The 23,875-nt window shown below is 37.6% G+C and overlaps 1 protein-coding gene and 1 long non-coding RNA gene across 5 annotated transcripts; both read left to right on the top strand.

Annotated features, from left to right (window-relative positions):
- The first annotated feature begins 35 nt into the window (after nt 1–35).
- LOC144662140 (uncharacterized) lies at nt 36–5,484 on the top strand. 4 transcript variants are annotated; one of them, XR_013572399.1, is made up of 4 exons: nt 36–367; nt 2,756–2,804; nt 3,481–3,544; nt 4,202–5,484. It is a non-coding gene; the product is annotated as an uncharacterized LOC144662140 (long non-coding RNA). The 4 variants fall into 4 exon arrangements; XR_013572405.1 differs by lacking the exon at nt 3,481–3,544 and having other exon boundaries at nt 2,756–2,810; nt 4,202–4,961; XR_013572402.1 differs by lacking the exon at nt 3,481–3,544 and having other exon boundaries at nt 4,202–4,960.
- A 1,592-nt stretch (nt 5,485–7,076) lies between these two features.
- LOC144646269 (uncharacterized) lies at nt 7,077–8,141 on the top strand. The gene is made up of 3 exons (XM_078505804.1): nt 7,077–7,173; nt 7,386–7,634; nt 7,909–8,141. The coding sequence occupies exons 1-3, from the start codon at nt 7,116–7,118 to the stop codon at nt 8,139–8,141; spliced, it is 540 nt and encodes a 179-aa protein (XP_078361930.1). The 5' UTR covers nt 7,077–7,115.
- The last annotated feature ends 15,734 nt before the right edge of the window (nt 8,142–23,875 follow it).

The raw sequence follows: 23,875 nt of genomic DNA, 5'->3' as shown, positions 1-23,875 counted from the left end.
CGCCTTAGTATGCATTGCATACCGGTTATTCGAAAGGTGTGAAGAAGATTCGTTGTAGTTGCGGTGTTTTAGTTCGTTGTGTTAGTTTTTGAGGCCACAAAAGTCTTAAATATGCTTTAGGAAAACGGATAGAAGTGGAATTTGATGAAACATCGATGAAGGGAACAAGATTGACACTGGATTGAGCGATTCCATGCGTCCATGATTCAAGGTAGCCAGCGCTTTGCTGAAACGAATATAATTTTGTCAACTGCTTCGTGCTACAAGGATCGATTTTCGTTCTAAGTCGCCAAGGTATTGGACGTTTTCGTTTATGGAACATATGTCAACTCTAAAGGATTCTAAAGGAAACTTTCTTCACGTACAGGTAAGCTGAAGTCTTTCTTAGTTTAAGCTTACATGTAATCTACAAAGCTTCATGTCATCTGTCTAGATTTGCTGGTTAAAAAACCAAACAAAAGGGCCTTTATGTAGTTGGAAATGAAAACTACATGTATAATTCGTTCTACATTTTAGGTCAGCAAATTATATAGAAATGAAAAATTAGTTCTTATAGTGTACAGCTGTAGGTGATGCAAGTACTTTGAAAGGCCTGTATTTATGCATATGCATGTGTCCCAAAAGGTCTGTGGTGTTATAACAACTTGTGATAAGAAATATTTACATGTATTTGTAGATGTAGGATCTACAAGGAGCACTTTCAGTCTGCATTTCACATTGACTGCAAAATACATGTACAACACACTCTTACCACAAGGCTTGACATTAAGGCAACTCAATCACTTGAGATTTTTGGCAATATTAGAAGTTCCTTTTGGCAAGTTAGCTTTCTGGCCCCTGGATAAATCGCTATCCAGCGGTAAGTGTTAGCAAAACATACTACGCTATCCACGGGATAGTGATTTATCCGGTGGATAGCATTATCCAGCTTTCAAACAACCGGGGCCAGGCCAAAGGTGACTTACAAATGTATGGTACTTTGCGAAACGAAACAAAATGAAATGGTACTTTGTGAAACAGACCCTAAAAACACAGAAGACAGAGACCATGAAAGCTGTTAAAACTACGGTATTATGAGTTCACATTAGATATTTTATGTGAACTCATAAGACAGTGTTAAAACACTTCACTCATAGCAATTATTATTTTTCTCTGTAGTTTTCAGCCACCGGCATGCCGGCTTTGCTTTGTTTCACTGTGCAATGCTTAAATATATTTGGGTTCAAGTTCATTGTGGATAACCCTGGGATAAACATACTGAGATCCAGTTTATAATGGGGCTGGAAAGGCAACGATAACTGGCTGAGTCAAATGCATGCTGCTTTTGTTGACAGGATTGCGTGACAGAAAAATGTGATGCCTGATGGGAAATTAACAGTTATCGTACACGTATTTACTTGAATAAGTGCTGCCCTCGAATAAGCGCCGCATAAGGGACAAAAAAGTCAATAAGCCCTTCCCCCTGAACAAGGGCCGCAGCACTACAAAGCAACTCTAAAACAAAATTAAAAGTGATGTTTTGCAGTTCAAAGTGATTGATTTACCGCTCGCCCATTAGTTTTTCTATCCAACATTCTAACAATTCTTAGTATCGTTGTCAAGTTATTCAAGTAAATACAGTATTTCTAGTTTTTCTGATTTTCTAGCACCAACTGTTCTATTCTATGCAGCTACAAGTTCTGTAGATACTGTATGAGATCTGCAAAAGGATATCTTCATGCTATAATTAGAAATGACTGTTACAGTCGAATCCCGATAACTCGAACCTTCAAGGGAAATCGAAAAAGGTTCGAGATAGCGGGAGTTCGAGTTATCGAGGGTAAAATTTGAAGAAAATGACCTGAAGGGAAATCAAAAAAGGTTCGAGTTAGCGGGAGTTCGAGTTACTGAGGGTTTGAGTTATCGGGATTCAACTGTACTTTCCTGTCAGGCATCTTGTTATTCTGTCATACAAACCCAGGTCAAGAAAGGCTGCATGCATTCGACTTCTGCCAGTTATTGTTGTCTTTCCAGCCTGATAAGAAGCGGATTGTGGTAAGTTTATCCCAGTTTTTTTCCAACGGAACTCAAACCCTAATATATTTTAAGCATTGCATAGTGAAACAAAGCAAAGCTGACACGCCAGTGCCAGAAAAATAAAGGAAAAATAACTGCCAGGCATGAAGTGTTTATATTTAATGTGAACTCGTAATACCAAAGTCACAACAGCTATCATTGTATCCATCTTCTGCATTTTTGAGGTGTGTGTCGCAATTAAGTACTACTCTTGCAAAGGTACCATTCTGAAAAGTACCTTTTTGCAAATTACCATTTTGTTTTGTTTCCCAAAGTACTGTACATGTAAGCCGGCATAGGGTCAATAAGAGAAGAAGGCAGGGCTTATTGGAATCGACTCTTGGAGAACAGGGCTTACAAGTACAGCCCTGTTATAAGCTCTGGGCTTACATGTATAAATGGAGGGGCTAACATGTACAGGTATATTTGAGGGGGGCATACACCTGTAAGCAAAAGGAGTATCACTAAAAAAAACTTTGTATTCGTTTCAACTACATGTAGCACCATACAGTACTGCATTTTTGAAAATTTTATTGAACCATGGAGTTCAAATGATTTTAACAATGATCTGTACTTGTCTAGTACATGTTACTGAAGAAAAAAAACTCAACCAAGTGACTTGTCTGAAAATCAACAGTACAATCCATTTATAATACTTGTACATGTAAAAACATCTATTTTTTGCCATTTAAATCTGCAGATTTTACAAAGCTGATGGAGTTCAACTAGAACAAAATTTGAATGTACATGTACATGTAAGTGAATTTTATGCAAGCCATGAAAGACATTCTCTCTCATACCAGCTGTGTTATTCATATAGTACAGTAATACATGTTGTGATTCTCATTGACTGACCCTGGCTTTGCAATAAGATTTGAAATAGGTGGCTTTTCTTTTGCAGCACCTGTTGGAGATCAATATTATAAAATTCTGCTCATAAGCCCCCAGTTATAGGCCCATTTACCGGTAGACAAAAAAATGCGTCTGAATATTTTCCTCCAGATACTGTATGTCTCCCTCTCTTAATATTCTTCCAAATATTGAAATGAATTTGACTTATGAATTTAATGAAATTTTCATGAATTTGAACTTGATTTAAAATGTATTTTGATCAACACTGCTGTAGTTCATTTCAAATTTTTTTTTTACATACATGTATTTGCCTTAGGAATCCCCATAGATTTAGGCCCTCTCATTTATAAGCCTATCCAAAACCTCCTACGAAGTTGTATAAGCCAAGGGCTTATGAGTGGAATTTTATGGTATCGGCCTGCGTTAACAACAACCATTTTATTTTACCAAAATCAATAGAAATAAATATTACAGCATAAAATAAATCAACTAAATATTATCGGCAAAAAAACTACCCAGAATAGAAATAAAGTAAACGAGCTGAGTAAAACACCTCTCCTAATACCTTTTTAGGGAGCTGCATGAAGTTTTGTTTGTCAGTCATGTTAGTTGGGATGGAAGGCATGGTGGCCCAATGGTAAGTGTGCTGGACTCCGGATCGAGTAGTCCAGGTTTAAGCCCTTGCTGGGGTCATTGAGTTGTGTTCTTGGGCAAGACACCTTACTCTTGTAGTGCCTATCTCCACCCAAGTGAGTAAGTGGGTACCAGCAGATTTAATGCCAGGGGGTACCCCTGCGATGGACCAGCATCCCATCTGGGGGAAGGGGGAGTAGAAATACTCCTAGTTGCTTCATGCTCCTGAAAGTGGGATACCGAGCTCCGGTCTGATGGGCCACTTGGCTCAAATGCAGACTTTACCTGTACTGTACCTACCATGTTAGCCGAGAATACAGTACCGCTCAAATGTAAGTTGACAGTCTCGCCTTGATCCTCGAGACTCGAAACTCGAAATTTTCGAGTCTTGAGTCTCGAGGATCGAGAAACAAGGCGGTCTCGAATATTCATAACTCAAATATTCAGAGCTCTTGTGGGTCCCAGTTCATGTTGAAGGTCCTGCTGGCTACATGTACATTGTATGCAGAGAAAATATAATCATTATTGTCCATACTCTCCACACCATTTGGGGTAATGTTGAAACATACTGCCTCGTTATAAATTATCAAGTCCTAGCACTTATTTCAATGCTGTTTTATTTCATATTTTTAACTTGTTTTTCTTTCTTATGTGATACTAGGTTCTGCATGCTGATGAAAGTTTCCAAGAAAAACCAACACTATCAGAGATCTCCATCAATAGGAAGAACATTTTGAACATTGCACACCCGTGTTTTGGAGCTTTCTGTAATCAATAACCACACTGTACTGTAGTACTAGTAACTGCTGCATGATCACTTTCCTCATAAAATTTTGCCTAGACATAAAATGGCAAATTATGTTCAAAAACTGGATCGAATTTTTGTTTGTTGCATCAATAATCCAGTCAATGGTTTAGTCCTGTATGCTTTATAGAAACATGTAGATGTCAAATAATATTTAACAGAAGGATCAACATGTGGTTAATAAAGAACTTCTTGCAAGCAAACATTTTGTTTTCTACACCATAGTGCTTTTTAGACTTTCATCAGTGTTACTGTATACATGACAAATGATACAAAAGGTATACGATCGTGTTTATATCTCTCGAGCACTTGATACATTACAAGCACAAACGAAGTATTCAACAAACGTGACAATGTAAAGATTTTATTAAATAATAAAGTATACATGTATTTGTTCAATGCATATTGTTTTGCTTACAGTAGTTTGGTTTTTCTTTTGGGCGGATATTAGGAACCCGTGGAATTGACAAATAACCGCGTTCTGGGTCGTAAATCACAGAACACTCGAAGTGTTCACGGGTACTCGAGCTGTAATACCCTTGCCACCCCACGTATGCGTCAGTATTCAATTATGAACACTTTTCATACTTCGCGTGAGTCTCGTGTTCCAGTCGTATACTATTTCAGAACATGCAACGTTTCTGACTAGCATTGGGTAGTGTTACGGCTGTACGTCCGTTCTTGACAACACGACAGCTGGCTATCTTGCTGTCAAAATTGTAAGAAAACTAACTAGACATCGTAGTATACGATTCCCGAAAATTAGAGCATACTTGACATGTTCTTTAGTATTCAAAGACATTCACGTCAGAAGTAGCGCCGTGTGTCACGTGTTCTAGTCGCATACCCTAGAACAGCTAGGAGTATCCAAAAATGTTCGAGTCACAAAGTATCACGGAATGTTCGCGGGAAACCAAAAGAAACATTTTTCAAACGAAATGTTGGTCGTATACCTCTCGAACACTTTGAGTCATTCAGGAGTATTCAATTTGAATTCGGAAAAACAGTCCGGATTCCTATAGGATATTCCAGGTGTATTTCGAGTCAGGCGTAGTCGAATACGTCGGAACATTACTGCATACGCGGCGTTTGCCTATCCGTATTCCGACGAATTCGGGCCCGAATACTTGGCTTTTTGCGCAGTGTATTCTGCCGAACACGTTTTTGCGAAAGATTTACGTACTGTACTGATTAAGTGATTTTCAAAAAAACGCTTTTCTCGTTAACAAAACCCCATTACAACTGTAATAATATGGCGTTTTCCTCCATTAAAGAGACGTATACAAAAATTCTTACCAACGAATACCCACGTCTACTTGATCAGACAATATATTTCATTCTTCTGCTTGCATAGAGGAAAAAGCCGTTACTACATGTAACTGTCCTTCACAGCAGAAAGGGAGATGAAATTTGTTTAGTGTTCACTTGAGTATTGTACTGGCACCTTTCGAATCATTTTCTTAGGAATTTATTCCAGTAAATGCGCTTAGTAGAGACAAAAAATACGTCCTATGCTAGATTTGCGCGAGATATAATCAGTGAACACATCAAGTTACGTAAATAACAGTCAGTTACATTTAGATAGATAGATAGAAAATTATTTATAAAGCGAATTTAAAATACTTAAAGCTATATAAAGATAATTATGACAAGCAGATATAAAAAATATGTAAAAAGAGAATTAAAAATACTTACAACTGTATAAAATAATTATGAGGAGCAGAGGGAAAAGCCCTTGCATCCATCATCTATAGGCAGAGTAATATCGTATTTGCGTATCTGTTTCCTAAAAATATTTAAAAAAAAGGTGAGCAGTTTGAAAAAATTGACTGTATACCTTTTATTAGTACCTAGCCGTTTCGATTTACTGAGTTGTTCAGTGACTTCATTTATAAAAAAAGGCCTTGGACTAAGAAGACCTTGGATTAAATTTTAGTTACAGGTTTATTTACGGAAGGAAGGGAATCGATCAGATAGCGTCTTGCTTTACTTTCTTGAAATTTAGTCAGTTGGCCTCGTTAATAATTCGTCGCCACTATTACAGTGTACAATTAATGCAACTATTTCGTTGGTAGTACTACTTGTTATAAACAAACTGACGGAAGCTATTATGTATTGTGAAGAGATATTATGGAGCTTTCACGAAGTCCGCTAGAGAGCACGGTTGTATAACCTTTGGCAAAGTGAATAATTTGATATTTTAGTTATTAAGATTGTAGTAACTTGACAAAGAGTCAGCAGCTGTTCCCGGTTATGTTTTCTCATAGTTGTCACGCTTTTGGAACCAACATATATAATAAGTATATATTTTTCTTATAAATTGCAAGTTGACAACTTGGGCAGAACTATTTTCGCAGATTTTAAACAAAACGGTAATAAACTTTGTCAAAGATATAGACTCTCAATCCGTTACTATAACGAAGACCATACTACTGCAGAATCAACGACCTGTGATCTATAATTATTCCAGGTTTGTTTTTCATTTTCTCAAGACAATCTCTTAACCTTATTGTTTTAGTTTTTTCTTACTTATAAACAAACTGCCTAAATCTTAATAAGAACACAGCGGTAGTTCAGTAGAATTCGGTGTGCGAGAAGTATTTCGCGTTCTTTATGTAAATATCAATATTTGTCGCGTGGTTCAACGTAACTGACTGGCATAATTAGTTGCTGCTCTATAAATTCATGTCATTGTCGTTCTTTGCATCAAATACTTTTTAGCACATCACCTGCTACGTTTGCCGACAAGGAGAAAACGAAACTAATCAACATGTTTCGCCATATGACTGCAGTGATCGTGGGTCTTCTCGCACTTTCCACTGCGATCGGTAAGTCCCCAAGGATTCGGGAAAAGTGCGGTTTTAATCTTTACTCTGAAAGTATAGTGAAAGTTTTCGTGTACTTGTTGTGATTTTTAAAGCGCAAATAGCCTGTGTACATCCACCTTATAATTAGTGTAAAATGTATACGTTGTGGTAGTGTGCAAAGGTATTGGCAAAGCGATGTAACTGTACTGATGAAATGCCGCTGTTGTCTACAGATGGAAATACCAAAGAATCTATAAACCTGAGGGTCTACAACTCCGATTTTACAACTACCAATGCTGAAATGTTGAAAATGTTGAAAAAGGCAGATCTTGAAGGCCATGGTTTTGAAAAAGAAGAAACCCGCACTCTTCTTTCAACAACGACCAACAGCTCAGCTTACATGACGTCTCTCTACTATTACAAGGTAGTGGACTGTTCACAAGTGATACAGGTCATGATGGAGGTAGAGAAACTGCTTCCAGGTTAGTAATGATCTTTCATCTTACTGAACTGCGTACACTTAAGAGGAATAAAACCATTTGACATTAAACGAAAAAAACAAACATTTAAGTATTACATTTAGAAGTAGTGCTAAAAAAAGTGTTAAACTTTCCTGTGAGTATTATAATTTGGCTTTATTAGCTCGAAAGGTTGCTGATCATGGGTACAGGCTTACACGTACATTAGTAAGGCTCTTTTCGATGTACAGCCTTGACCTCTGACAGATATAACAGTGTTATCTTTGTCACTATCAAGGAGCCCTTGGAACTTCAGTGGATTCCCGACTTGCTAAAAAGATGAAGGACAAAAAGGTAGATACCATGAAAAGATGCAGAGCAGGTGTGGAGATCCATTTGCAACCAGACCCAAGCCATGTTCCTCGAGCCACTCTTGGTCGCTTTAATCGAGATGTAGCAGATGTAGGTTGTGGGTGTAAAAAGTGCTGCTGTAAGTGCTGCTGTTGTGGAAGAGCCGAAGCGGAAGTATAAGTTAAAACGGCTCCGACCACTTTTTACCTTAGTATTTCTTGACGCTGTGGGCGTTTAAGTACTCACAACAAAAGTGATGTAGACTGATGGATTTCAATAAAAGCAACATTGTAAATCCAATACATTAGTTGTCTTTAATGCATCTGTGTTGGGAAAGAACGGTAATAAAGTAGTATAACAAGTGTTGTTTAAAGAGCGAAATAACCATTCACAAAAAAGATAAGTAAATAAATAAATAATTAAATAAATAAATAAACTCGCGTCGTAACTTTTCTTGATTGCGGGACCTCTACCATTAGGGTGATATGTTGGTATCCACATACAAAAGGACCACCTAACCTAGACCTTTTTTATCACCGGCTGCGAGTGAAAAAGGGGAGCCTTTTCTTTTACTCTACCTCGGTAAGATTAGCAAATTGGCCACATTTTCCCATGGTTTGCCCTCTTGTAGACTCGTAGACCATAGAAATAACGTCATAAAATGTTTAAAACCCAAGTGAAACCACGAGCCTTTAGGCGAGTGGTTGCATTGCAAAGTTTTGGGCATTTTATGGCTTCATCTCTATGGTCTATAGAAAAATGTGTTCTATTTGTTTTATACAATAAAATTGACGGCGAATTAAATGGAAAATCAGCGCGAAGTCGCGCGCACGTACGATCGCATTTTTTCCCCAAAAGCTGTGGAAAATAGGAAATATATTTGTAGAAAATTTCACACCCTTAATGTTCCAGTTGACATTTCACAATTTTGGTTTTGGAAAAGTGGCGACAATTTCTCAAGGTTTTTCGAAATTTGCTTTACGTTGCGTTACCGGTTACGTCATTTTAGTGGTCCATACTCTATTCTCCCATCGACTGTAGCTCTCGAACAATAAGCGCACGAGGATTCTCTCAGTTATTGTATAGTAAGGTATCGCTTTTCATATACACCTAATGGCAATAATGTTGTTGCATAAAGAAGAAAAAAGAAAAAAAGAAAATACAGGGACGGCGGAGCTGGGGGGGCTTTAGCCCCCCCCCCCCCAGGATTTACGAAAAAATAAAGACTTACTAAGAGAAGAGTCTTTTCAGCCCCCCCACTTTAAGTCACTAGTCAGCCCCCCCACTTGGAAAAATGCTCCGCCGTCCCTGAAATAGGAATTAATTGTTTATCCCCTTGTTAACTTCTCAGCCTATTAATTTTTCGTGCCATATTTTAGATGATCTCTATAAAATGTGTCTGTTTTCGGGGGGAACCGTCCTATTTGATTCTTGCTTTAATATCACATTTAGTTTCACTTTGGACGTGAATCTTCCTTATATGCGGTGTTGTGTTACAAAGATTCGATTTATAAGGGTTTGTATGGGAACGGAACGGTTTTGCTTTAGAGGTATAAAAATCGTATATTTTGTGAATAAAAAATTACGATAACTCGCCGAAATCGCGTTAGATCGACCTGAGAAGCTGGAAAACAACAAAGAATGAAACACAAATCAGGGTAAGTCGATTTTATTCACACAATATACGATTTTTTTTACTTTTAAAGCAAAACCGTTCCGTTCCCATACAAACCCTAAAAATCGAGTCTTTGTAACACAACACCGCATATAAACAAGAGTCACGTCCAAAGGTAATCTGATAGAGAGCTTGGGCTGCCTGTGGTTTCGATAGTAATTAGTATCAGTACCAGTTACGGCAACAGTAACGGTATCAGGAACAGTAACAGTAACAGTAATGACAGTAACAGAAATGGTGAGTTTGTGGGGTCGTGTGTAAATGAAAAGTAAAAAGAAAAGAACGACAAAATACAACCCCTAGAAATACTTACAGTAAAAGATAACAAATACTAAATATAAGCTACTAATTCTATTTTTTTTTTCTCCAAGAAATGAACTCTTCAGAAAGGGTCGAATCGCGGGCTTACTTCCCGCAGCACGGGAGATTACCCAGGCTACCCTCTTAGCTTTCCCCCGCCCCCTCATAATCAGATCATCCCTCCTCCCCAGGGTCTTTAATTTAAGCCTACATCTGGATTTCAACTCCTGAAAGACCCTGGGACCAAGGGTAGTATGATTCATCAACCAATCGTTTTTGATACCTCCATCTTCCGAAGGTTACGACAACTGTACTTTGAGCGAATGAAAATTACAATAAATGTCGTTTAATTGTCGTTGTTGGCGATAGTTGACTATTGTTTAGTGATCAAAATGTCTTGGTGATGAGGGTGGTTGAATAAATGACTGAAAGGTTAACCGCAACACAAGCCTTGGGTAAATCCTACAAATCAAATTACACTAATAAAAACTTTGCGGCCAGTGGGCGGATTCATCATTTGGTAAACAAATTTAGGCGAGCTTTGTTTCTTGACAGCTGAATTAAATGATACAGGTAGTCGCTTCTCATTGTTTTCACTGATATGGCAGAATTCAGTCTTAAATTTCTATAGAAACAAGACAGAAAATAATGACTCTTTGGCATGTAAAGTGCAATTCAGTTTGACAAAAAAAGCGCTAAGAAGTAGCTTAGGCCGATAGTGTATTTGTCATTACTAATAATTCTTCCGTAAGCTTAGCGCGCAGCTGATTATAAAAGGAAGAGCTAAAAAGAGGTCATCACCTTGTTACATCACTAGCTCTTGAATATCACATGACATTGATACGTTAAGATTATACGAGAAAAACGAACGTTTCTTTTTACAACGATTTCTTTAAAAATGTTATGATACTTAAACTTTTTCCCTTAAAATTTGAATTAAAAAAAAACGGAAGCGAGGCTTAAAAAAACGTCTTTTTAATCGGCCACAAAGACGATTCGTGTTTTACCCTTTGGGCGTCGTGGTCGATAGTCTCCTGTCGGCCAAAAACGTCGGGGATAGCCTGGACCTGCTACAAAACCGCTACGGGGACGAATGTCGCAATCGGTTTCATTTCAGTTTTGACTGTAAATCGTTGAAGGAACACTGGGTCGATTTTTGGGCTGATCTGGAATCAGGTCCTCTTTTTTGCTTCGGCGGGAGGACAGAGAAAAAAAGCTTAATGGCAAAGTACTAATATTCACCATTGTGAAACTGTAGTTGCTTTGACAAGTTGAAGCTATTTTTGTAAATAAAAGAGGTAACGTCATTCATGTCACGCAATGTTTTTGTGGCAAACTAGACGCCTTGCTGGTTCTAACAAATAGCGAAGGAACACTGGGTCGATTTTTGGGCTGATCTGGAATCAGGTCCTCTTTTTTGCTTCGGCGGGAGGACAGAGAAAAAAAGCTTAATGGCAAAGTACTAATATTCACCATTGTGAAACTGTAGTTGCTTTGACAAGTTGAAGCTATTTTTGTAAATAAAAGAGGTAACGTCATTCATGTCACGCAATGTTTTTGTGGCAAACTAGACGCCTTGCTGGTTCTAACAAATAGCGGTGTGATCTGGCGGTACATTTTTTGAGGCGGACTCCACTTTAAAACTATTTTTTTTATTTAGCAAGAAGTGTGGCGATTTTCATTTCCACACAGTTGGCCGTCAAAGTCGCCTGTCGCAAAGATGTGGTTAATAAGACACTTTTGAAGACTTCAGTAAAACATTGACAATGTACAGTATCGGTTGGAACTTGAATGGAATTTATCACAAGATCCCGGGGTAGTCAATCGATAATATCGAGAATCGATAACATTCGATAACAATCGATAAAAATCGATTAATTTTTTCAAAAATCGATAAAAATCGATAAAAGATTTCGTTGTGAGTAATCGATAATTATCGATTTTTCAATCAGGGCTATCGATTTTATCGATAAATATCGAATTTATCGAAACTAAATTATCGTACCAATTTTCGAATGAAAAACACCAAAAGATATTAAGACGGAATCCACTAGGAAGTCGAGTAATATTTATTAAAGTTGGACAAAAATCAATTTCCAGAATAATTTAAATCCTATTGCGTTATTTCCTACCCTTAATAAAAGGTAAAGATGTAAGTAATTATCCGTGATAACACCAACAACAATTTCTTATCAGAGTCTGAGAAAATGAATTTCAAAGTTCACAAGGTATAGGAAAAATCTCACGTGTAGCCATTTTGTAAATTCGTCTTAAGCGATTCAGTGGAATTCAGCGGAACTTCAAAATGTGTTTTCGATGTGTGGTGTTGTTAGAAAAGATTTCTTTTGATAAGATATTTGAAGCAGTAACAAAAAAGTTTGCAATAAGGTGGAAATAATTCTGGTACAACAATTTCTTATCCGAGTCTGAGAAAATGATATTTAAAGTTCACAAGCTATGGGCAAAAGCTTACATCTTTATAGCGATTCAGTGGAATTCAGCGGAACTTCGAAATGTGTTTTCGATGTGTGGTGTTGTTAGAAAAGATTTCTTTCGATAAGATATTTGAAGCAGTAACACAAAAGCTTGCAATCAGGTGTAAATAGTTTTGGTACATAATTTTTTCCAATAACTACTCGAAGTCCTGGCGGATTTCCTCTTAAAAAGCTCGCAGAAACACTTATACAGTGGAACCCCGATATAACGATCTTCGATATAACGATATTCCCGATATAACGATGAATATGTTATGTCCCGGCAATAGTAAAATGTATGGGACGGAACCCTGATATAACGATTCCTCGATATAACGATATAATTTTATTGCCCCCTTGGCATATCGCTATATCGGGGTTCCACTGTAACAACTTCCCTGTTCGTTAATCGGTAAAAATTACTACATCTTTTCTACAGGCTGTTAGTAATACTCAGCGTGTGTCGAATTTGAAATCCGCTTTAGATAGTAAATAAATAGAGGTTACGCCACAGGCCTACATGACTCCTACGTTCGTGACATTTGCACATTTGCCGTTATATGATTTTATTCGGTCTTTTGACCTTATTTACTTCTGACTTCTTTCTGAGGGTTCTATTTTATATGGAGGCATTATGTATTAAATAGAGTCGTGTTGATTGTGGTCTAGGAAGTGACTAGATAGAGGTCATTTTTCTTCGCTGCGTGGTTTCCGTTTGTAGAGTCAGTAGAGTTCATGTTCTGTACTCCTCCGCCACATGAAATTTACATTCAAATAGTTACAATCAAACGCTCCCTCAACGGAAAGAGGATGATTTTTATCGATTCCGATAACGATCGATGAATCCGATAAAATCGATAAAATTAACACTTCGTCGGCGTGTGAGTATCGATTTTTATCGATTGACCGATACAATCGATATCATTTAAAATCAATTTATCGATAGATATCGATTTATCGATTGATTTTCCGATATCAATTTTTATCGATTGACTACCCCGGGCAAGATGGGTAAAGCTATCAATTAAAAAAATGGACTTCAAAATGGAAACTTTGAATAAATAAATGTTATTAAATACATAGTGTCTAGATACCCGGCAGCCGGGAAGTGTTTTCAAAATACTACATACCCGGCAGTCTGAAATTATTCTAGAATTTCCACGGAAAAACCAATCCAATCCTCCTCAAAACTATAGATCTTTGCTTAGAAATGCCAAGCGATTTCAATTATAGTTTTGGCTTTGTGTTTGAGGAAATTTTCGAGCTTGGGCATACTACAAAATCTTGATTCTTCGACACTTAGAAAAAATTCGTACTCTGACTCCGGTGTCAACTCTTATAGAATAATTTCTACAAAAACTGAAGTTGAAACCCTGCGAGAGTATTCGATATTTGCTGAGAAATGCGAAGCGATTCTAAATAATGTTTTGCTTTTGTTGTGGACGAATTCTCTTGGCTTCGGCGTACTATAAAATCCTCGACTCACGGGCACGGTTGTTCAAAAGTCTAGACCCCCGGCAGTCAAAAATTCATGAATAATCAATACATTCAATATCCACAAAAATGATCATTGAAACCTAGCTCCCGAGAGTATTTAAGTATTTCAATTTTCGGTCGGAAATACCAAGCGAGTTTTTACAATGTCAGTTTGGTTTTGCACAAATTGTACGAACTTTATGTGACTCACGGGCACGATTTTTCAAAGACTACATACCCGGCAGTCAAAAATGCTTACCGTTTTTCCATCAAAATTCCATTTGAACCTGCTGAGATTCTGATGAGATGTCGGTGTAGAAATACCAAGCGATTTTCCAACTTAAGGCCTCAACAATTGCCTCGGCAAAGTAGTACAAAATAGCTACAAAACGCTTGAGCGTTCGGAGACGAAAGTCCGCCACCGATGTAACTTCCGGTGTGTCCTAAAAAGGGATACCCTTATTAGTTACTAGGTCCAGTAGGACCCAGACCTAGATCAACAGAACCTCAACGCTATTAGGCACACGTTGCGAACTGATCTGAGAGTGGTCTCCTCACTGAGGGGACAAATCCCCTGAATTTGAAAAAATCTACTTGAGTGACTATATATAGAGGAACGCTTTGTATTTCTATTTAACCGAGAGCTTCGTCGCTTCCAACGCTAAGCCGTTTAGCCCACAGAAGAACTTCGTCGCTTCCAACGCCGAGTTCGTTTTGGCGCGAAAACCAACACCACGTGCCACCTTTGTCACGCCACTAAAGTGTCACACCGGAAGTTACATCGGTGGCGGACTTTCGTCACCGAACGCTCAAGCGTTTTGTAGCTATTTTGTACTACTTTGCCGAGGAAATTGTTGAGGCCTTAAGTTGGAAAATCGCTTGGTATTTCTACACCGACATCTCATCAGAATCTCAGCAGGTTCAAATGGAATTTTGATGGAAAAACGGGAAGCATTTTTGACTGCCGGGTATGTAGTCTTTGAAAAATCGTGCCCGTGAGTCACATAAAGTTCGTACAATTTGTGCAAAACCAAACTGACATTGTAAAAACTCGCTTGGTGTTTCCGACCGAAAATTGAAATACTTAAATACTCTCGGGAGCTAGGTTTCAATGATCATTTTTGTGGATATTGAATGTATTGATTATTCATGAATTTTTGACTGCCGGGTATCTAGTCTTTTGAACAACCGTGCCCGTGAGTCGAGGATTTTATAGTATGCCGAAGCCAAGAGAATTCATCCACAACAAAAGCAAAACATTATTTAGAATCGCTTCGCATTTCTCAGCAAATATCGAATACTCTCGCAGGGTTTCATTTTCAGTTTTTGTAGAAATTATTCTATAAGAGTTGACACCGGAGTCAGAGTACGAATTTTTTCTAAGTGTCGAAGAATCAAGATTTTGTAGTATGCCCAAGCTCGAAAATTTCCTCAAACACAAAGCCAAAACTATAATTGAAATCGCTTGGCATTTCTAAGCAAAGATCTATAGTTTTGAGGAGGATTGGATTGGTTTTTCCGTGGAAATTCTAGAATAATTTCAGACTGCCGGGTATGTAGTATTTTGAAAACACTTCCCGGCTGCCGGGTATCTAGACACTATGTATTAAATAGGATGTACTGTGCATGTTGTTTTAATTAAATTTTATCGCGGCTTGGATGCACAATGTCACGTCTTTGAAAGTCTGATTGTTATGTTATTTTTCATGTATTAATTTGAAAGTGGTTCTCATTGAAAAGAAGAAGAAAACAGTCATTCAACTGCCTGAAGTATTTATAGACGTGGAAATATTGGCTTAATCAAATTACATTCTGCACGAAATATATTTTCTATCCTTCTGTCTTAGGCAAATTTCCTTTATTCCCTAAAGATTAGAACATCTACTAACGAGAAAACAAGAAAAAAGGATACTAAAACAGGCAGCAAATGTATACAAACATTGAATGAAAAAGGCCGAAAATAGCATTTCCAAGTATCTATTGCTGGTTTTCACCCTGTCACGACAGTAACGCTACTGTCACGCACTACTAAAAAATAATGCCAAAGCTATTGAGTCCAAAAATTACATTGTAAATTCGTCATTTTGGAGAATTTGATTTACTTAAGGTTGGAGATAAAATTTAAACCTTGAGCTAATCCTCCTACAAGCGACACTGCCTCAATTATCGGCGTAAGATTCTTTGTAATTTACATCATAAATTAAAAGGAATCGAAATAATTTTCATTTTGGAGTGGGGAGAAGTGCGCCCAGTATCGAATATGGAATATAACGACACGGTTTTAACTTGTTTGCTTGTTTATTTTCTTCTTTCAATTTATTGTTAAACCTGAAATATGTATGTGGGCCCCAAACTTGATTGTGTCTCTAGAGATAATAGAATAGAAAGAAACAGGTGGGAATTATGCCTGCCCACTCTATCTTCTTTTCTTGTGTTTTCAGAAACAGTACCTTACTTGTGCTGCTTTACAAGTGTCTGGGAAAGTTGCACTCATAAACCTAGAACAAGCGAGAATTATGAAGATTTATTTCAAGCCAACAGTACTAAACATAACACACACAACAAACGTACTCATTCGAACATTAATAAACATTTGTTTTTTTAACATAGGCTTAAGGCCATCCCAATAAAATGTTTCGTTTCCCATCGCCCGACCGACCCATTTTTTTCGAAAAGTAAAAAAAAAAAAAAAAAAATTTCCAGATTCACTAGTTAAAGAAGCAAGTACTTCAATTTACAAGCACACGATCTTGTTTTATTAACAACGATTGGTATATGATGTCTTTGTCTTTAATAAACATCGATACTACGTTATTTAAAGACTGTTTAGACATTTGATAAGGAATAACGAACGAAAAGACCACGTTTTCGAGTTGACTTTCTAATCAGGCTTTCTTACTTAGCAGCCCGGCCTTCTCTGGAACCCAAGTGTTTTTTCTTTTTTTTTTTTTTTTTTTTTGCCCGACCGACCGACCCATCATCACAAAAGACGGAGCGATGGGAAACGAAACATTTTATTGGGATGGCCTAAATGAAATTTAAGTCCATTTAAAAAAAATACAAATGAGCTTATGTAGCTCCGAAAAAAAATGAGAAATAAATATCAACAGAGTAACCTTTACTGCCTAAAACCATGGTAAGTCTTCTATTTGACCAGGCGAACTTCCGATATTGTATGGAAACTGATTTCAGCCATGCCATTGTCTTTAATTTATTCAGTGTAGTGGAGAATAGTTCCATTCAGATTTTGGTAAAAACAGATACTCATCGTAATCTCGAGAAAATGGACTTTTAACTTAAATTATAATAGATTTTCCAAAGAGAAAACATGACAGATAGAAGGTTCAGCTTGTTGACTTTTCAGGTAATTTGTTTTATTAACATGTAACATAGGGAAATAGTTATATAGTCAGCATTTTCTGACTTACTCGAACATCATTGCATAAAAATACTGTAAAAAAATAGCGGCCCTCGTACAATTTTTGATCAGGCGAAACTCCTAACTTTTGCGGTATTGATATGGTGGTCATCAATCTCAGCCTGGCCATTACGCAGATTTGAAGACGGAAAACTGATGTATACTGATCATTATCAAGATAATCTTGGGTAAATTCTATTTTCAACTTAAATAAGACTTGATCTTCTAAAGAAAAAAAAAACAATATCTGGAAGAATCACCCTTATGGACTTTTGCGCGCTCTAAAGCCATGTTGGACAAAAGCAAGCTGTATGCTCAGCTTTCAGTCGACTTTAAAGGTCTTGAAAAGCTGTGACTGTTCTAGAGAATAACTGACAAATTTTCGTATTGATGTCATTTCTTTTATTAAGAACTAAGACAATGATACTTTCTGATATATTATTTTCTCAAGTTAGGATTAACAAAGGATTATCGAAGTGAAGCAAAAATAATTTTGTAAGTTGTACAAAAATGACAAAAAATTAAGGTTATAGGCAACATTTTGATTGACATCAATGCAACAATAGGTGTCTTCTTTGTTAAGGACTTTCCGTTGATTTCATTGTTTTATAAAGAACAAAGACAACGATACTTTCTACCGGATTCATTTTTTTCTCAAGTTCAGATTAACAAAAGATTATCGAGATGAAGAAAAAAATAAATTCATAGGTTATATTGTCAAAAAAGGACAAAATAATACAGTTATAGACAACATTTTGAATGATACCAATCCAACAATGGGTGTTTTCTCTAAAGGTCAAGACTTTAATTAAAGTAGAGTCACATCTCTCTTTGACTAAACACTGGCATGCGAGAGGCAACGCTTTCGTGCTGCGTTCAATAGTCGTTAGTTACATTTTTTTTAATGGAGAGTTTTTTAATACCACTCTTAAGACTAATAAATCCCTGATTCGATGCCGTGCGCTCAAGTTCTTCAAACTTTCATAGAGACACATCCGTTAAGCTTTGCCGCCGATTTGCATTACAATTTGTTTAGTGCTATAAGAGCAGACAGTTTGCCTCCCGACTTTTAAAAATCGCAACAAACTTTCAAAGGCCAACACAAGACGCTTGGGAACTCCTCCGATTCTAAAGACCATGTCAGTTTACCAGAACACCTCCATGGACGCTATCAACTCAACAGTGACACTTCAAAGTGAATACTGTCGCCGATTCCAAGATGAAGAGAAGTTCCTTACGATGAACCTCTCAATAACCGTGGCCTCGATAATTCTGAACACGTTCAGCTGCCCTTTCGTCATTTTCATGAACGCGTTGGTCATAGTGGCCGTTAAGACAAGACACAGACTTCAGAGCATGAGCAACATACTGTTAGCCTCTTTGGCGGGAACAGATCTGCTTATGGGGACTACCACTCTCCCAGCCTCCATCGCAGCAGAAATCTTCGCCATTGCTGGTGGTTCCGTGACAACATACTGCACCTTCGTGAACAAGATTGTTTCTCCGTTAAGATTTCTTTCTGTTCTAACTTCTACTTTTCATCTAGGAGTAATCAGCGTTGAGCGTTACATCGCACTTAAATATTCGTTGCGATACTACACCATTGTAACCAAATTCCGCTTAACTATAGCTATAACATTTACTTGGTGTCTAGCCGGGGTTTATACCCTATTCAAAATGTTAATAATTACTTCGCTTCATTCTACCGTTCTCCAATTCTTAACAGTTACTTGTGTATTAGTAATCGTGTATTGTCATGCTTCTGTGTATATTGTCACAAGGCGCCATGAAAGGCAAATCCGAACAGAACAGATTCCTGCTGGAGAAGACGCAGAGCGATTTTTGAAGGAAAAGAAAGCCTGGAAAACAACTGGCATTATAATAGGTTTTGTTGTATTGTCTCTTTTACCAGGATTTTTTATAAATCTTGGTCTAACGTTCAATTGGGACCCGCGATGGCTTAATACCTTTCGCCCTCTTGTGCATTCTTCTCTTATGCTGAATTCACTTTGTAACCCAATCATTTATTGTTTCAGAATGAAACCTATGCGCCGAGCCATGATCTCACTTCTTAAGAGACAGACTGATAACAACTTAACTTAAATTAATAAAAATTGTAACCTAAGCAAAGTGATGACAAGGTTCATGACAATAAAGATTGCACGTTTCAGCTCAATTTATGTCTTGGTATTTTGTTAAAGTTCATGTAGAGCGTCTCTTATTCCTGCATCTAGACACACGTTTTGTATCGATTTCCAAGCATTTGTTTTACGACAAAATATCTCATCACTATAACCAACACCAACACCACAACCATCATCATCATCATCATCATCATCATCATCATCATCATCATCATCTCTCTCTTTTATTTGCCACATATTAAGAATTATCACAAACACCAGGTGGCGTCAGTGGGGTGGCAACATTCAAGCTCTGCGGAGTCCTAATATCCTGGACGCCGCCACAACATGTGCCACATCAAGTTCCTAGTTAAGCTCAAGGACGCGATGAATATTTGAGAGAAACCAGTTTCAAGCCCACAACTACTCAAGGTCAGTTAATTTGTCCCTGTCTTGCAAACCTTTTTTTGCACGTATGTATCTGATATTGTTATATAGTTGTTAGACGATGTCATTATTATGTATGTTATTCTATTGTATAAGTAATGCCTATCGTCACAAATCTGTATATTATGTTAACAAATTGATTTTTAATGTAAGGTCAGTACTGTACCTGAAAGTATTAACAAGTACCCATTTATATTAAGAACGGTTGTCCTTGGTAGAAGGGTTACCCTTCTTACATCTCTTTATAAACATTCCAAAAAAGAAAGACCCATTCGCCCCTTCAAAAAATAAGACCCAAACCTAGCACTTGAAGAAATAACATAAAGTTCTCCGATTATAAGTACTTGTTGTAGAGCTTTTAGGAATTTTACGTCGTCGGGGATTGCTCAGAGACCTGTAATGTTTGCTTAGATTTTGCTCGGGGAGAGGAGGGTGTTTCAACTCGGAACGGGATGCTGAGCTTGAAAAGGCAAAAAGTGTCGTTCCCTCTGAACATGTTGCTTCAGACACGTTCACTTTTATTCGTGAAATTAATGGCTTATCCATGGAGGGGAAGTTTATGGTTTCCTTTGATGTGGAAAGTTTGTTTACCAACATTCCTTTGAGTGAATGTATAGACCTGGCGGTCGACTACATTACCGAAGGCAACGCTGACATCAAACTAGGCACTTCTGACCTGAAAAGACTTTTCCTATTTGCCACTGCTGAAACCCATTTCATTTTCAAGGGCACACTATTACGATCAAGTTGATGGTGTAACCATGGGTTCCCCCCTAGCCCCCGTTCTTGTTAATCTTTTCATGGGTCACCACGAGAAGATCTGGTTGGAACAGCATAGGGATTCCCAGGTTTTATTCTACCGTTGTTATGTGGGCGACACTTTTTGCTTTTTCAACTCGGAACGGGATGCTGACCTTTTCTTTAATTTCATTAACAATCAACATCCTAATATTCATTTCACTATGGAGAGGGAGAGTGAACAGGTTCTTCCTTTTCTTGATGTGCTATTAAACAACAAATCCTCACAATTCCCTGTCACCACCGTATACCGCAAAAAGACCTTCACGGGCTTGCTTACCAATTTTTAAGCTTTACACCCCTTTGCTACAAAATAGGGCTGGTTAAACGCTCATTGACAGGACCTTCAAGATCAACAACACGTGGTTGGATTTTCACAATAATATTCAGAATTTGTTTACTTTTGTGCGTAAGAATCCCTATCCCGAGCATGTATTAGACGTGTTACTCTACCGTTATGTCACGAGAGCAGTAGTAAGGAACGACACACCACCTTCAACAGGTGTCGAGCAACAGGAGTTGCCCAAGCACTATTTCAAGATTTCCTACATCGGGCATTTTCGGATGTTGCACAACAAAGGGTGCGTAAGCTACCTTATTGTTACTTATTTTCGCGGGGCTTAATTTTCGCGATTTTCGCTATTTATAAAAAATCGCGAAATAAAAGACCCGCGAAAATTAATTCTAAACGATTTCTATTGTATTTTTTATGCTAATTACGTATTTTTGGCCAAATCGCGAAAATTAAGTCTCGCGAAATATTCATGTTCCATTTTCGCGAAATTAAGTGCCCGCGAAAATAAGTAACAATAAGGTAATCAATCGATTCTGTAAACCCATCGACATCAAATTTGTTTATTCTACCTTTAAAATTAAGAACTTGTTCAACGTGAAAGATCATCTCCCTCACAGGCTCCGTACGCGCATCGTGTACAAATTCTCTTGTGCAAGCTGTAATGCTTGTTACGTTGGCGAAACAGGCCGAAATTTCCACACGCGTGCGTGCACGAGCACTTGTCATCGGACAGATCTTCTCACCTTTATAAGCATTTGCAGGCTTCAGAGTCGTGCCGTAACTCTTGTAACTTAGACTGCGGATGTTAGACTCTGCACCTACTAAGTACCAAGTTAAGCTTAAGGAGTCTATGTACATCAAGTGGGAAAAGCCGGACCTTAATCAACAGGTCAAACACATCAATTTGACACTTTCCCTATAGCTGCACGTACATGCGTATCTTTTAATTCCGTTAACTTCGAAATTTATCTAGCGTATTATTTTTCCAACGCAATGTAACGTATGATTTGTAACAGGCATGTTTTAAATCACTGTAAACTTTCATAACCGTCACACTGACGAAGACGTGGTACCGTCGAAACATGTTTGTGAAAATTAAAAAAGTCGTATTATTTTTGAAAATTTCTACATTACAAGTACTTTTTATATTAAAAACGCTTCATTAAAATCGCCGTGCACGTGGTTAAGGATTACCATACATTAATGTGATCAGAATTGGTTTGATTTTTGTTAACTCGTAGACTTTCCCGGGTGTCCTTAGAGAAAAAAAAATGGTTGGAAGCGCGCTACTTTAAAGTCAACCGTCTCCAACAAAGCTACTGAATAAATGTACTATCTGATAAAAGTTATTTCCATTTAATTCAATCTAACCGTAAGGAAAGAACGACCCTGAACTATAAAGGGCTTTCTCGATGTTCCAATTGGTTACTTTGCAGTTTCCCTGTGAAATTTGGGTATAAAAAAAATTGGCGATACGTGTAACGAGAAAGGCCATAGCGTGAGATCTATTACAAAAAATGGAAATCCCTCACATGGTTTTGTTGCGAAATGTTTCATGGGAATCTTCGGACTGAATTTCGTGTCAATCAGTAAAAATTCTCATACCCGATAAATCAGTATAAATTTATTTATAGAGGAGACACTCGCATAAAAACCATGTCGTTCTTTTTCGCCTCTAAAAGTTTATAAACATTTCACGCATTTGCTGCGCCATATCATGTCAACAGTGTGGATACCAGTGGATACTAGGCATAAACCAGCGAGGCGCTAAGGACGGGAAAACATTTCGCACCAATCGTCCTAGTCGCTTGTGTGTAGGACACTTGAAAAAAAAAAAAGAAGAGGAAAACAGGATCATGCAAAAACAGATTGCATGCCCAATATCGACGAGTTTTTTTTTAATAAATCGCCCGGGATTTCTCCGCAACCGCTTTGTGTGCCGCCAAGAGTACAGGACGAAATTCGCTGCTAGCGAAATTCGCTTTTCGCAGGGGTTTTCGCCACGATGAGCGTTTATTAATAAAAATCGTGTCTTGTGTCGCTGGCTTATAAACTGCGCCCTGACTGAAGGATCGAACGGTTTCGTCAAATCGGTTTCGCGTTGGGTGAATATTTCTGACCGACAAAAGATTAGTTTGTTGTGTGGTAAATCAGGAGACGAAATTGTAAACAACGACTTAAAATGCTGCGGATGAGATCGCCGCAAAAACCGTCATCACGTGGAACTCTGCGGTTGACACATTCTAATTGGCTTATGAAACTTTATAGCGGACTTGTGACTTGTATTGAAAACACACATTGTTCAGGATAACTCGCGTGCGCTTCAAGTTTTAAAATTTTTAATAATTTTTTGGAAATTGGATATAAATCAGCACACTAAAAATTAAAGTGTATATTTACACACAAAAAAAGTGTAAAATCCTTGCCAGCCCCGCAAGCCTTTTTTTTGTGTGTATAATTACTCTTCGTCCAGGAGAGTAATTTAACACTCGCAAGGGTGTTTATTTACACTACAAAAAAGTGTAAAATTAGAATTCATGTTTTAGATTACATATCAATGGCGGGTAATATTACACCAAATAATGGTGTAGTGGTCTTGCCAGCCCCGCAAGCCTTTTTTTTGTGAGTATAATTACACTTCATCCAGGAGAGTAATTTAACACTCGCAATGGTGTGTATTTACACTAAAAAGAAATGTAAAATTAGAGTTCGTTTTGTAGATTACATAACGATGTTGGGTAACATTACACCAAATGATGGTGTAGTGGTTCTGCTAGCCCCGGCAACCTTTATTTTGATGTATAATCTTACACCAATTTACTAATATAAAATTACACTTAAACTGGCTGTACTTTTGCCCCAAATTAAGTGTAACTATATAAGGTGTAAAATAACAGAAGTACCTCGT

Source organism: Oculina patagonica, chromosome 1 (assembly GCF_052425735.1).
Source record: "Oculina patagonica isolate OP01 chromosome 1, crgOcupat, whole genome shotgun sequence".
Classification (NCBI taxonomy): domain Eukaryota; kingdom Metazoa; phylum Cnidaria; class Anthozoa; order Scleractinia; family Oculinidae; genus Oculina; species Oculina patagonica.
This window is presented reverse-complemented; position numbering and strand designations above follow the sequence as displayed.